The following is a 12,139-nucleotide window of genomic DNA, read 5'->3' on the forward strand; positions in this document are numbered from 1 at the left end:
AACCACTTCCAAAACAGATTGCAGGAATTCAGAATAAAGCTTTTTTACTGCATACCAAGCCCACTGTCCGCTCAAACGCTGGGAGAGCCACAGGGCTGCTGAGCGGCTCCCGAAACCCCACCACGCCAGGCCGCGCAGGACTCGCTTCCACCCTGGCCTCCCATTGCTGCAGTGGTGCTGCAATGAAAATCAAAATAAATATCGCGACAAAACTCAGCCGGGCCTGGGAGGCTCCGGGGCTGGAGCACCCGCTGCTGGTGCCTCCAGATGGGGAGCGGGGGCTCTTTTTGGGGGGTTAACCTGGCAGGGAGGCAGCAGAGGGCATCGTGCTCTGCCCATCGGTCCCGACAGCCCGGGCCGGTGCTTACCCCCACGGTGATGGCAAACCCCCCCACGCCAGCCCAAAGCACCGCTGCCCTCGGGGGGGGGGGGGGGGGGGGGGGCAGGTCGGGGGCACCGCGGGGTCCCCCAGCCCCCCCAGCCCGGAGCATCCCGGGGGGGCGTCTCCATCCTCCCCCGGAGCGGCCTCCGCCCGCCCGGGGCTAGGGGTCCCCCCGGGGCTGGGGGTCCCCCCGGGGCTGGGGGTCCCCCCCCGCCGCCGCCGCCCGCCCCGGCCCTTTGAACGGACCTATCGCTCCGGGCCGCGCCGCGGCCGCGCCCGCCCCCGCCGGCCGTGATGCGGCCCGGCTCCTCCCCTCCCGCTCCGCAGGGGCTGGGAGCTCCCCTTAGCCTGTTTGCCCTTATTTAATTTCGAGTGTGATTTTGCTATTTTTAGCAGCTGGATCCCCTCCAGTAAGGCTGGGAGCTCGCTCCTTCCCCCCCCCCCCCCTTCTCCCCCTCCTTTCCTATTTTTTTTTTTTCCTCTCGCTCCCTGCAAATGATTTTGACCCAGCTTCCTTCCTCCTGGAGCATTTTTTTTCTCTCTCTCTTTATTATTTATATAAATAAGAGGGGGGCCTGGCAGGGCTGTGGATGCGTGTGTGAGTCGCAGCCTCTCTCTGCCTTCTCCTTTCAGATCCGCATTTGCGAGCAGCAGCAGCCGCCGGGAGCGGGGGGGTTTAATTCGCTTCACAACACAGACACGCCAGGAAAAATAACCCAAAACCCAACCAAAAAAAACCCACCACCCAGAAAACCCACCCCAAGCACCCAGCTCCGAGATCAAGCTGACTGTGAGTGCCGGCCTTCCTCTTTCCTTTCTGCTGCGGGGGCGCGGGGGTGCTGGGGGGGCCCGGGGCTCCGCTCCCCTCCCCGCATGCTGCGCACGGCCGCCCCCGGTTCGCTCTGTGCTTGCAAGGACGCGGGTGTGCGTGCGGCGGGCCGGCTCTGCAATGCCTCTCTTTATTCTTATTAATGATTGCTATTAATAGTGGTGCACCTGGCGGGGCCGCCCGGGCCGGGGGGGCCGGGGTCCCGCTGCCGGTCGCTCCCGGTGCGGCGGGACTTTTCCTCCACTTCCTCGGTTTCGGGTGGTGCAAACGCCCCGCACCGCCGGGGGCCCGCACGGCCCCGGGTGCAGCCCCCGCCGCACCGGGCACCCCCCGCGCCCGGGCCCGCAGGGTGCGCGGGGACGGAGCGAAGGCGCGGGGGTCGGCGGGGTGCGGGGGGGCCGTGCCCGTGCCGGGGGCCGGGGCGGTGCGAGGTGCGCGGGGCCGGTGCGCGGGATCGGGAGCCGTGCGTGGGGCTGGGCCGGGGCGCGGTGCGCGGGGCCGTGGCCGAGGGCCAGGCCGAGCCCGGCTCGCGGGGGACACGGGCACGCACGGATACACGGACACGCACGCACAGGCCGGTGCAAAGTTGCAGGGCTGGGGCTCAGCCGCCCCCCGGCCAGTGCCCACGCTGCTCCCCGCTGCGAGGCCGTGGGGCCCCGCACCCCCGGGCCCCGCACCCGGCCCTTCCCCGAGGGGGGCAACGCCAGGCAGGGCTGGCTCCACCCGGGCTTTTATTATGCCCGGCAGGACGGGGGCTTCACAAAGCGCGTGATGGTGCCCTTCCTGCCTCTTTTCTTTCTCCCCCACCTCCCTCCTTCCTTTCTTTTATCACTTCCTTTTATTATGCATGTCCAGGAAGGAAGGGGGGTGGGCTTGCCTTAATAGCAGGCCCGGGGGGCTTCAAAGCAGCCCCACGGCGGGCTCGTCCTAAGGAGGAGCCGGGCACATCCCTCGCACCCCTGCCGAACAGGCTCTTCAACTTCTGCTCCGCTCCTTCTTCCCCTCCTCCTCCCCCGTCCCGCTGCCAGGAGGTGCGGCGGGATCCCTCCCCAGCCGCAGTCGGCCTGGCTTTCCTGGGCGTGAAGGGATTTTTTATTTATTTTTTTTTAAGATCTAAGCCACCGCCTGTCTCCCTCCTTCTCCTGGGCTGGTTTGTTTAATCTCAGAGTAGGTGGCAGAGCGGGGGATTTGTGGGGTTGTTTGCACGGAGCGGTGCCAGCCAGCGCGGGCGGGGGGCGGCAGGAGCGGGCCCCGGGGCACCCAGGAGCATCGCCCCGAGGGGCCAGGGTCGCTCTTCTGCAACCCAGCCCTCGCTTGTGCAAGCGGCGTCTGCTGAGAACGGCCCAGCTCGTGTCACGGAGCGGAGGGAGCCGATGGGGCTGGGGGAGGAGAGCCCGGCCGCTCACCATCCAGCGGGATGGAGAGGGGAGGAGTTCTGCATCCCCCAACTCCATCGATCGAGAGGCAGATGTAGCCCCTGCACCGCCGAGCCTTGCAGAGATTTATCCCTCCCAGCCTCGGGGAGCCCGGCCGTCCCCTGCCCTCGTCTCCGACTGATTCCTCCCTGCCTAGAAAGGTTTCTCTCTCAGCTGCTTCCTTTCCTCCATGGCAACACAGCTGCTCCCTCCCTCCTGTATGGCTTTGATGCAGGCGAGCGGGGCCGGAGCCGCTTCCCGCGGTGTGCCCAGCACCATCCCGCCGGCTCGGGGTGCTCCCGCGGCCGGGCAGGTGCCGCCGAGCCGGGGAGCATCGTGCCGAGCCAGGCCGCCGTCGGGAAGAGGGGTGTTGGCTGGGAAGGTGCTGGGGTGGGAGAGAGGAGCGTCCTCCGTCTCCCACCAGGGCATCCTCCTCCTCACCCCCCCGTGCCGGAGCGGGGCACGGAGCCCTCGGTCCCCCGGGTGGTTTCAGCTCTGGAGCCCCCGGGAGAGCTCGGAGGCGGCGGAGGGACGGGTGGGACGTGCACGTGCTTTCCCCAGCACCAACAACTTCGCAGCCGCAGGCTCTGTCGCGGGGGCCGTCCCCAGTGGCATCCCCACGGCGGCGAGGGTCCCCTCGGCATCCCCGGCCAGAGCTGCCGCGTGGGGCCCGTGCCCATCCCCGGTGGGGCGGCGGAGAGCGCGGCAGGGTGGGGGCCACGCTGGGCCCATCTGTTTCCAGCTGCGGGAGAGGGTACGGCGGGGCCGGGAGGCTGTGGTTCCTCTGACAAAGATGGACTTAAAAAGAGACAAACCCATCCCAGCCCCCGGTCAGCTGGCCGGCATTTTTCTTTCCAAAATCTAAACCATGCCTTTTTTTTTTTTTTTTTTTTTTTTTTAAAGAGACTCCTTGAAGGGCTCTGGGATGCTGTGAGTAATATTGTCGGGGTGTTCACACGACAGCATGGTTTCTGTCTCACAAAAAAAGAAAAGAATCTGAGGGTGGGTTTTGTTGTTGTTGTTTTGCACTCGTGAGTCACTTCCAGAGGGGAGCAGGAGCTGACGCCTGTTTTTTAAAAAGCCTCGAAGCTCTGAGCGTGGCTCCTCACACCGCACATCTCGCCCGCGCCCGCTCCGGCCGCCCCGATGAGGCTGAGCATCCCCGGGGGACTCAGCACCCCGGCTGCCCCGCTTTCCCCCGTAGCACTGTCCTGGCTGCCCCAACACTGTCCAAATTGAAACCAGTTGCTCAAAACTAAGAGGTATTAACCCTGGAGACAGAGGTAGGGAGAGCGCCTCCGTCTTTGCACGCAGGCCGGGCACACAACCTTGTACCTGCAGGAGAAGCTGTGCTGGGGGGCTGCCACGCTCCAGAGACGTGGGTCGGACCCAGGGCAGGGATGCAGGGCATCGTCCCCAGTGGCAGAGGTGGCCCGGTGGGGTTGCAGCACCCAGCCCAAAGCAACACCATGATTTTCTAGCCAAGTCTCCTAGGCAGCTCCAAACCCTGCGCTTACGGGAAATGAGACTGGGATGCTGCTCTCGCGGCCCTGTTTCTGCTGGAAAACATCCCATCACCGCCTTGAGCAGGTCCCCCCCTCTGAATGGCCATGGTCGCCCGACCGAGGAGCAGAGCAGGTGCACTGTGCTCGGGGTCCCCAGTAAGCACCAGGGCTGTGGGAGCAATCCTGCTCCTCTCCAGCCCGGAGCCCATTCTCCTGGCTCCTGGGCTGAGAGCTGAGTGTGGAACCGGCCCCGCTGCTCTGGAAAAGCAGGTTTTCCCTATGCCCCTGGGAAAGCATCGAGGTGGAGAGGGGAAGATGGAGCCTTTTCCTCTCTGGGATTTCCCCATGAGCTAGGAAAGCCATCCATCCCTTTGGGACGTGCACAGGGGAGGGGACAACCCAGCGTCCCTAGGACAAGTGCCAGGTGGTGCCAGTCCCTAAACCCACCCAGGGTGGCAGGAGCAGGGTCGGGGTGCAGCATCCCGCCCTGGGTGCGGCAGTGCCGGGTGTCGAGGCAGGGTGGGGGGAGCAGGGCTGTGGGAGCCTGCGCCACCCTTCCAGGGCCCTGGGACCCCCGCGGGGATGCCCAGAGGCCCCTGGTGCTGCTCCTCTTGTTCCAACTTGCCGGTGCCGGCAGCATGTCTGGGATTTCAAGGACTCCAGATTAAATCTGGAGCTGCTCTCCTCCTTTTGGAGAACGGGGACAGGCTCTGTGGGAAGGGGTGGCCAAGCTGCTGCTCCCCAAATGCCTGCTGGGGACCCCAGGAGCTGCCTTAGCACCGGGGCACTGGCTAATTCAGTGGGGCGTCCGTGCCGTGGGCTTGGGGCAGGATCCCGCGGGGCAGCCTGTTCGTTTTGCTCCCCAGCCAGTGATGGGAGGATGCAGGTTGCATCCCTGGGAGGGATTCAGCTGCAAACCCTCCCTGGGGGAAGGCAGGGAGCGGGGACGGGGGAGACGGGGAGGTCTGAGCACCCAGAGCCTCACCCAGCCAGCACGAGAGAAGCAGCCGCCACGTGGGGCTGGTCATTAGGGCCACGAGAGCGGGGAGCGGCATTGGGGTCCCATTGCTTCAGACACGTTGCTCCATCCCCGTGCGTCGGTGCTGGCCTGGGCTCGTTGCACCAGGGCATCGCTGGGGAGCGGCTGTGCAAGGGGACGCGCAGCAGGCACCGGTGCAGGCCAAAGGTCTGTTTGCAGAAGGGACACGGGTGCAGCAGGGGCGGTTTTGCAGATACCAGCTTTGCAGCAGTGCGAGGAAGGGTCACGCCTGCCCGCGGTGCTCCACGTTTCTGGGGCAGGAAACCCCTGCGCGCCGTGGCTTGGTGCTGCTGAATGGGCTCGGTGGCTTAAAACATAGAAGCAGGGGTCTCTTCGAGGCATAGCTCTTAGCGATGCTTTTGGTTTCTCCCCCACGGGCCTGCCAGCCCCGGCAGTGCCCTGGGCACAGGCTGGTCCCCACTGTACACCAGGAGAGGAGCAGGATGCGGGCGAGCCTCTGGGAAGGGCTGGAATAGGGCAGAAGTTGCTCATTTCAGCTGGATTTTAATTCTAGAGGCATTCTTGGGGGGGGACCCTAGTCCTTGTCACTGCCTGTCCTTGCTGATACCCCACTGGTCACCCCCTTCCCCACAGAGGGGCCAGGCAGCAGCTGGGGGGGCCGAGCATCCTTAGCCGGGCAGCAGGGGCAGGGGCACGGCCACGGCCGGGCTGAGCCCACGGGAGGCTCCAGCAGCTCCGCTCATCCCTCGCAGCCCTGTGAGTCACTTCCGCGGCCCCAGCGCCTGCCTGCCGCCGGGGCGAGGGCTGCGGGGAGCGGCACCGGCCAGCGTGGCCATCACTGACCAACCTTCCTCCTCCTCCTGCTCTTCCTCACCACCGCTGGTAGGACGATGAGCGAATCCGGCGCCAAATCCAGCCAGCCCCTGGCCTCCAAGGGAGAGAAGGACGTGTCGGAGAAGAGGGGCCGGGGGCGGCCCAGGAAGAAGCCGCAGGTATGTGGGGTCCCCTGGGAGGAAGGGGGGGCACCCCACTGGCCAGCTCTGCCCGCAGCAATGCCCTCGGGGGCTGGGCACCCCCGGGCTACGGGGCAGCAAGAACCCCCCCCTCGCACCCCGGCAGCACCCCCCGGGCAGGGGCCAGGGCTGGCACGGTGCAGCCCCGTTACCTCCCTTCGGGCAGCAGCTCCCAGGTGCTCACCGGCAGCAAGTCCCTCCTGGGGGTCCTCACAGCCCCCCCAGCTCTGCAACACCCCAGAGCTCCTCCTCGCCCAGGGAAGGGCTCGGGGCCTCCCTTGCTCCTCCCCAGGCTGCAGCTGAACCTGCTTTTGCAGACAGGCTAATTAAAGCCCCATTAGCAAAAGCTGCTCAGAGGGATAAGATGCTGCCAGAGCCTTTGCGATGCCAACGCCCCCAGCTCTCCCCCAGGGCAGGTGGGGGTTCTGCGCATCATTTTCCTGCAGAAAAGGCCATTTGCTGCTTCCCTGCCTCTTTGCCAGGCAGTGGCACCGCCAGCGAGCCGGGGTCCGGGGCTGAGAAACCAGCAGGGACCTTCCGGCTAAGCTGAGCGATTAATGCCGGGGTGGGACGGGTCACGTACGCTGAAGGACACACAGGAGCCTCTACCTGGTGCCTGACCACCAATCCCAGTGCAACCAGTCCTCCCAGTACCACATGCAAGAGCATCCCTGCCCCGGCAGGGTCTGCTGGGGAGAATGGGACTCCCAGCCCGGAGCATCCTGGGGTGCACCGCTGCACCGGGAGCCACCCTGGGCATGCATCCCTCCCCAGGGACTCCCCATCCACAGCGACCCCTCCTCTGCTCTCCCTCCAGCAGGAGCCCAGCGAGGCCCCGACCCCCAAGAGACCCCGCGGACGGCCGAAGGGCAGTAAAAACAAGGCCACCCCGAAAGGCAGGGTAGGTGGCTGGGGACAGGGGCTGCTCCGGCCAAGCAGCCGTAACGGGTCCGTTTTGAGCTCAAGTACAGACAATTCAGGGCAGATCTGCCCCTGGGAGGGGGGGGCCCAGTGCTGGCCCCCAGGGAAGGTCGGAGGGGAGCCAGGGACCGCATGTGTCAGCGTGCGGACACACACGATAAACCTGTTTGCAAAACATGCGACTCACATCCTGCGCCCGCCTCGTGAGTCACGGGCCAGGGCTGTCCCACGGTGCTGGAAGCCGGTGGCGAGGGGGCCGGGGGGGCCTGGCTGCAGCCCCGGGGCCACCTGGGTGCAGCGGCCTGGGAGATGCCACTGGGGTGATGAATCTGGCAGTCGTGGCTGGGAGGAAGGGGAATGCCGCCCGCCCGCCCCGCAGCATCCTGGGGACGAGGGGATGGCCCCAGCCTGACCAAGATGTCTTTTCTTGTTCAGAAAGCTGCAGTCACACCAGGGAGAAAACCTCGAGGCCGACCCAAAAAATCGGTGAGTAGGCTTTTCCCTTCCTCCTCCATCCTGGCGGGGTGCTGGGCGCTCTGGGGGCACGGCAGCCCCCTGGCTGTCCCCACAAGTGTGGGGGAGATGGTGCTGGGCTGGAGGAGAGCAGAGCAGTGAGCAAAAAGGGGACATGGCGTGGCATGGGACAGGTTTTCAACCTGGCCGTGCCATGCCCCGGTGCCGGTGCTGCGGGGACTGAGCCGTCCCGGCTCCCCCATCTCCCCGCGGCCCCGGGAGCGGCACGCAGGAGGCGGCTGGTCCTGCCTCGGTGGCGTGCTGGCACACGCCTGCCCGGGCGCCCGCTGCGTCACCGGTGCAGCATTCCTGCAGCCTGTGTGCACAGCAACCTCCCTCTGCTCCCATGCACTATGGCCACCCTCTCATTTTGTGTTTTCCCTCCTGTGTTTCATTCCTCTCCCTTCTCCCCCCTTGGTTTGCAGCCCCACGGGAGCTCAGGCGGCTGCCGGGTGCCCATGGGCATCACCCGGTTGGGAGCAAGTTTCATGTCCCTCCCTGGCGTGTACATCTCACAGTCCCCAGTCCATGTCCCTGCACCCATGAGCTGCCACCAGGTGCTGGGACACAAGAGCCACGCACGAGCATCCTCAGGGTGCAGCTGCCCTGCCCCGTGTGGGGTTTTGCCCCTTTTCCCACGTAAACTCCTTGGCGAGGGGCTGAGACCAGCCAGGACTGCAAACCAGGGGTGGCAGCCTGGGGCCTCCTGCCCCGGTGTCACAGCACCAGGGGCTGTTTGGGGGACCCCAGGGTAGGGAGCCGCGTCGGTGGGGTGGGACCGAGCCCATCCCATGGTGGCGGGGCTGTGCCAGGGACACCGTGTCCCGCTTTGGCAGCCGCCGGCCACAGTGGCTTTTTTATGAATGAAGCGGGAGGAAGCGGGGGCCGGCGCTGACTCACGCTCCCACTCAGCCCTGACTCACCACCGCGCGGGGCCACGACGCTCACGGCCACCCCGGCGTGCAGGGCCGGACACGGACACCGGCACCCGCTCCTGCCACCACCTGCAACCCCCCGGTGGCAACAGGGGACACGGCAGTGGCGCTGGGCACCTCTCACACCTGCGGGGCGTGCGTGCCCCCAGGGCGTGCGGCTGCCCCCTGTGAGCCCACCGGGGGGTTCTTACCTGGGATTTAACCCGTAATGGTTAAACCTGGAGCAAGGGCCAGTCCCCAAAGCCAGGAGGGTGCTGGTGCCTCAGTTTCCCTCTTTGCACAAGGGGTGCGATGTGCCAGGCCAGCCCTTCCTCCAGGGACGATGGGGGGTGTCTGCAGCCCCCGGCACCCCCCGACCACGCTCCCTTGCCTCGCAGCAGCAGGACGAAGAGGAGGTGAACATTTCCCAGGAATCATCTGAGGAGGAGCAGTGAAAGCTCCCGAACCAGCGCTACCTCATCGCCCGACGGTCCCGCGTCCTCGGCAGCCGGGGGCAGAGGGACGGGGAGAAACCCACTGCGCCGCCCTGGCTTTTTCCTCCTCCCTCCTCCGCTCCTTCCTCACCCTCAGACAACGGCAGCACTGGAAAACGGCCCAACCCGGGCGGCCCCCGCCCCGGCTCCCCCCTCTCCCCAGCGCTGGGTTTCGGGGCAGCCCCACTGGCCAAGGGGGGGCCTGGCAGAGCCGGGGCTGGGACCCCCCCGCCTTTGCAGTGATCACACCCATCCAAGCGGGTGCTGGTTACCCCCCCCAGCACCGGGCTTCGCCCCGGGGCCTCTGCAGGGAAGATATTGGGGGGGGTCAGCAAAGGCGAGACCCCCAAATGCATTAAACCTTTGCTCTGGCCTGCTGCTACCCTGGGCAACCCCCTCCTCGTATCCCCCTTCCCGGGCAACTGCACTGTGTGTAGGCGAGCGGCTCCCGCGGCGAGGCCGGGGCTCGGTGCCCGTCCCCGGGGGTGCCCGAGCGGGGCTGGCTCGGGGCAGCCCTTTCCTCATAGGTTCTGGTATATATATATATTTTTTTTAGTACTTTTTTTTTCCTTTCATTCACAACTACCTCTGGATATTTAAGTTCCACTCTCTGAACTCACAGACGTGCTGCTGCTGTGCCAGCTGCCGGGGCATCGTTGGCTCAGTGTTTCCTTTTTCGGGGTGTCGCTGGGGGCTGTGGGGTATTTTTTTCCCTCCCCTTTTTTGGGCTTTTTCTTTTTTTTTTTTTTTTTTTAATTGTTATTTTAAGGCCTAGGTTGCTCTGCTGTTGCAAGGGGTAGAGGATGGCAGGGCGGTGGGGTGGGGGGACCGTGGAATGCTCCCCCCGCCGCACCGCTCCCCGTGCGGCGGCTGCAGCTTGGGTTTTTTTTGGTCCACTGTTAACGACCTTTGGGTTTCCTACTTGCAGTTACTTGAATAAAACGTTTTATGGATGTTTGACGCCTCTGCCCTGGACTCTGGCTGGGGTCCAGCCCCGGGAGCGGGGTGGGAGCTGGTCTTCTCCATGCAGGGAGAGCCCGCGGGCACGGAGTGGCTGCTCCGCAAGGTACCTTCTCCGCAGGGACATCCGTGATGGTGCCAGCCATCCTCCACGGGGACAGACAGGAGCTGCCGATGGAAACAGAAACAGGCAAAACCCCGCCACCCCCCACCAAGCTCCCACCCTGGGCGCCTTTTTATTACCAAACCGAGTCACGACGCTGCCGAGGCAGGGACGCGTGATGCTGAACCCCCGGCATCGGGCTGGCCCGCGGTCCGGCAGCTGAAAACCCTCTCTGCCCAATGCGGGAGGCTCTGGGCCGAATGCAGAGAAACACATTTATTCGCTCTCACATGCGCCGCGCCGCTCCTCTGCGTCCTGCCCTCCAAGACGCGGCAGAGCCCCGGAGCCCGGCTGCTCTGCTGCCAGGGTGCCAGCCCCGGCCGTCCTGCTCGGTGCATTTTAAGGCGCTGGCAGGGCGGTTCAAGCGAAAAAACAGCAAAAATAGGTGCCAAGGTGGGAGATAACCCGTTATCGTCGGTGCTCATGGGGTGGGATCGCTCCCAGGCAGCGGCCGCTGGCATCGCCACGCTACTGCGGGCGCATCCTGCCCTTCGTGGTGGACGACGAAGGCAGCAGCGCCGGTGCTGATGCCGTCCTTCCTCCCTTGCCTCCTGCGGGCAGGATTCGGTCCCAGCTCTCCGGGCAGCGTCAGGCCTTCCAGTCCCTGCGCGGGGGCCGATGGGGCGAGGGCCCCCCCCAGCCAGGCACCACCTGCAATAGAGAGCGCGCCCTCAGCACGCCGGGGGGCCCCCACCCAGACCCCCGCTGGCGCCAAACCGGGAGGCAAAGCAACCCCCAGCGGCATCAGGGCGGGTGGAGAAGCCCCCGGCTCGCAGCCACCGGCTGCGCAGCCCAACGCTCCCAAAAACCTCTGGATTACACCCAAACCCTCGCCCGGCTCCCAGAGCCCGCTGCCCCCTCGGGGCAGGCCGGCACCGTGGGCTCCCACCCAGGCTCAGCAGCCCCCACGGGCTCCCTGACTTTAGCTTAATACTAATTTTTCATGCAAAAACCACGGATAAATAGCAATTCCCGGCAGCACCGTGCACGGCCGGTGCGCGACCCACGCAGGCACCCCGCCTGTGCCCGGCCCCGAAACTGAACTCCCGGGCCGAGAAGCAGCGTCACCCACCCGGGCGTCCTCCGCCTCCACCAGCAGCTCCTGCTCCGACTCCTGCAGCTCCTCGGCCGGGTCGTAGCTGTACATGGGCAGCAGCCGGTGCCGCAGCCGGTCAAACCTGGCCGGGGGACGGCGGCTGAGCGGTGCCGGGCCGCGGACCCCCCCCCCCCAAGCCCAGCCCCGCGCCCCCGCGCTCACCTCCGCTTCTTCTGGACGTACATCACCTGCAAGGCGAGCGGGCAGGGCGTCAGCGGCCGCGGGGCTGGGGCCGGTGTCGCGGCCGCCCCGGCCCTGCCCGCCCACTCACCGCGGCCAGGATGGCACCGAGGAGGGTGACGAGGAGGAAGGGTCCCAGGACGTAGCCCACCAGCGAGTCGCCCGCCGCGCCCGGGGCCGTGGGGGCCGTGGCGTTGCTCATGGCCCAGCGCCGGCTCCTCTCCGCATGGGGACGCGGTGCCCGGCCCCGCCGGACGGGAGCTCTGCGGACCCGCGGCCGCCCCGGTAACAACGACCCCCGGCGCCGGTACCGACCCCCGCGGCCGGGCAGGAACCGCGGGGGCCCGCACACGCACCCGGGCAGCGGGCAGCTCCCGGGACGCGGCCGAGGGAGCCCCACTCGGGGCCGGCCGGCGCGGGGGGGTCACGCCGCACCCCCCCCACCTCCCCCCGAGGGGGACCCGGGCGGGGCACACACGGGCCGGGGGGGCGAGCGCCGGCGGCCGCGGCACCGCCCCCCCGGCCCCACGCGGGACACCCCGCCCGCCGCGCCGCAGCCCCCCGCGCCCCCCTCCCTAATTCTGGCCTGGCACGGCCCCCCGCTGCACCCCCCCCCCCCCTCCCCGCCCCCCATCCCCCCCCTTCGCCCCCCCCCCGCGCATCCCCACGCGCGGCCCGGCCCCGCCCCGCCCCACCTGCGCGCGCCGCGCACCGCCCGCACCCGGAACCCGCGCGGCGCGTGATGGCGGGGCGG

General features: G+C 66.9%; 2 protein-coding genes across 7 annotated transcripts; one reads left to right on the top strand and one right to left on the bottom strand.

Moving 5' to 3' along the window:
* Positions 1-710: 710 nt before the first annotated feature.
* Positions 711-10,185, top strand: HMGA1 (high mobility group AT-hook 1). 4 transcript variants are annotated; one of them, XM_087762004.1, is made up of 6 exons: positions 711-792; positions 1,016-1,172; positions 6,018-6,123; positions 6,962-7,045; positions 7,501-7,551; positions 8,891-10,185. In XM_087762004.1, exons 3-6 carry the CDS (start codon positions 6,022-6,024, stop codon positions 8,945-8,947), a joined length of 294 nt encoding a protein of 97 aa, XP_087618130.1. In that variant the 5' UTR covers positions 711-792; positions 1,016-1,172; positions 6,018-6,021; the 3' UTR covers positions 8,948-10,185. The 4 variants fall into 4 exon arrangements, with proteins under 4 accessions (XP_087618130.1, XP_087618132.1, XP_087618133.1 ...); XM_087762006.1 differs by having other exon boundaries at positions 8,894-10,185; XM_087762007.1 differs by having other exon boundaries at positions 6,965-7,045.
* Positions 10,186-10,310: 125 nt separating this feature from the next.
* SMIM29 (small integral membrane protein 29) lies at positions 10,311-12,139 on the bottom strand. 3 transcript variants are annotated; one of them, XM_087762002.1, is made up of 5 exons: positions 12,081-12,139; positions 11,477-11,648; positions 11,368-11,393; positions 11,182-11,287; positions 10,311-10,760 (listed from the first exon to the last, which is right to left on the bottom strand). In XM_087762002.1, exons 2-5 carry the CDS (start codon positions 11,585-11,587, stop codon positions 10,698-10,700), a joined length of 306 nt encoding a protein of 101 aa, XP_087618128.1. In that variant the 5' UTR covers positions 11,588-11,648; positions 12,081-12,139; the 3' UTR covers positions 10,311-10,697. The 3 variants fall into 3 exon arrangements, with proteins under 3 accessions (XP_087618128.1, XP_087618129.1, XP_087618127.1); XM_087762003.1 differs by lacking the exon at positions 12,081-12,139 and having other exon boundaries at positions 11,182-11,248; positions 11,477-11,865; XM_087762001.1 differs by lacking the exon at positions 12,081-12,139 and having other exon boundaries at positions 11,477-11,860.

Source organism: Nipponia nippon, unplaced genomic scaffold (assembly GCF_047370975.1).
Source record: "Nipponia nippon isolate SJK-2023a ecotype South Korea unplaced genomic scaffold, ASM4737097v1 scaffold_25, whole genome shotgun sequence".
Taxonomy (NCBI): Eukaryota; Metazoa; Chordata; class Aves; order Pelecaniformes; family Threskiornithidae; genus Nipponia; species Nipponia nippon.

What these genes read in the sequence shown, in the direction of transcription:
- HMGA1 (XM_087762004.1), top strand. Translation starts at nt 6,022, where the DNA reads ATGAGCGAATCCGGCGCCAAATCCAGCCAGCCCCTGGCCTCCAAGGGA. An exon ending in AGGCCACCCCGAAAGGCAGG is followed by an intron (nt 7,046 to 7,500) that starts GTAGGTGGCTGG and finishes TTTCTTGTTCAG; the next exon opens with AAAGCTGCAGTCACACCAGG. An exon ending in GAGGCCGACCCAAAAAATCG is followed by an intron (nt 7,552 to 8,890) that starts GTGAGTAGGCTT and finishes CTTGCCTCGCAG; the next exon opens with CAGCAGGACGAAGAGGAGGT.
- SMIM29 (XM_087762002.1), bottom strand. Translation starts at nt 11,587, where the DNA reads ATGAGCAACGCCACGGCCCCCACGGCCCCGGGCGCGGCGGGCGACTCG. An exon ending in TCGGTGCCATCCTGGCCGCG is followed by an intron (nt 11,394 to 11,476) that starts GTGAGTGGGCGG and finishes CTCGCCTTGCAG; the next exon opens with GTGATGTACGTCCAGAAGAA. An exon ending in TGGAGGCGGAGGACGCCCGG is followed by an intron (nt 10,761 to 11,181) that starts GTGGGTGACGCT and finishes TCTCTATTGCAG; the next exon opens with GTGGTGCCTGGCTGGGGGGG.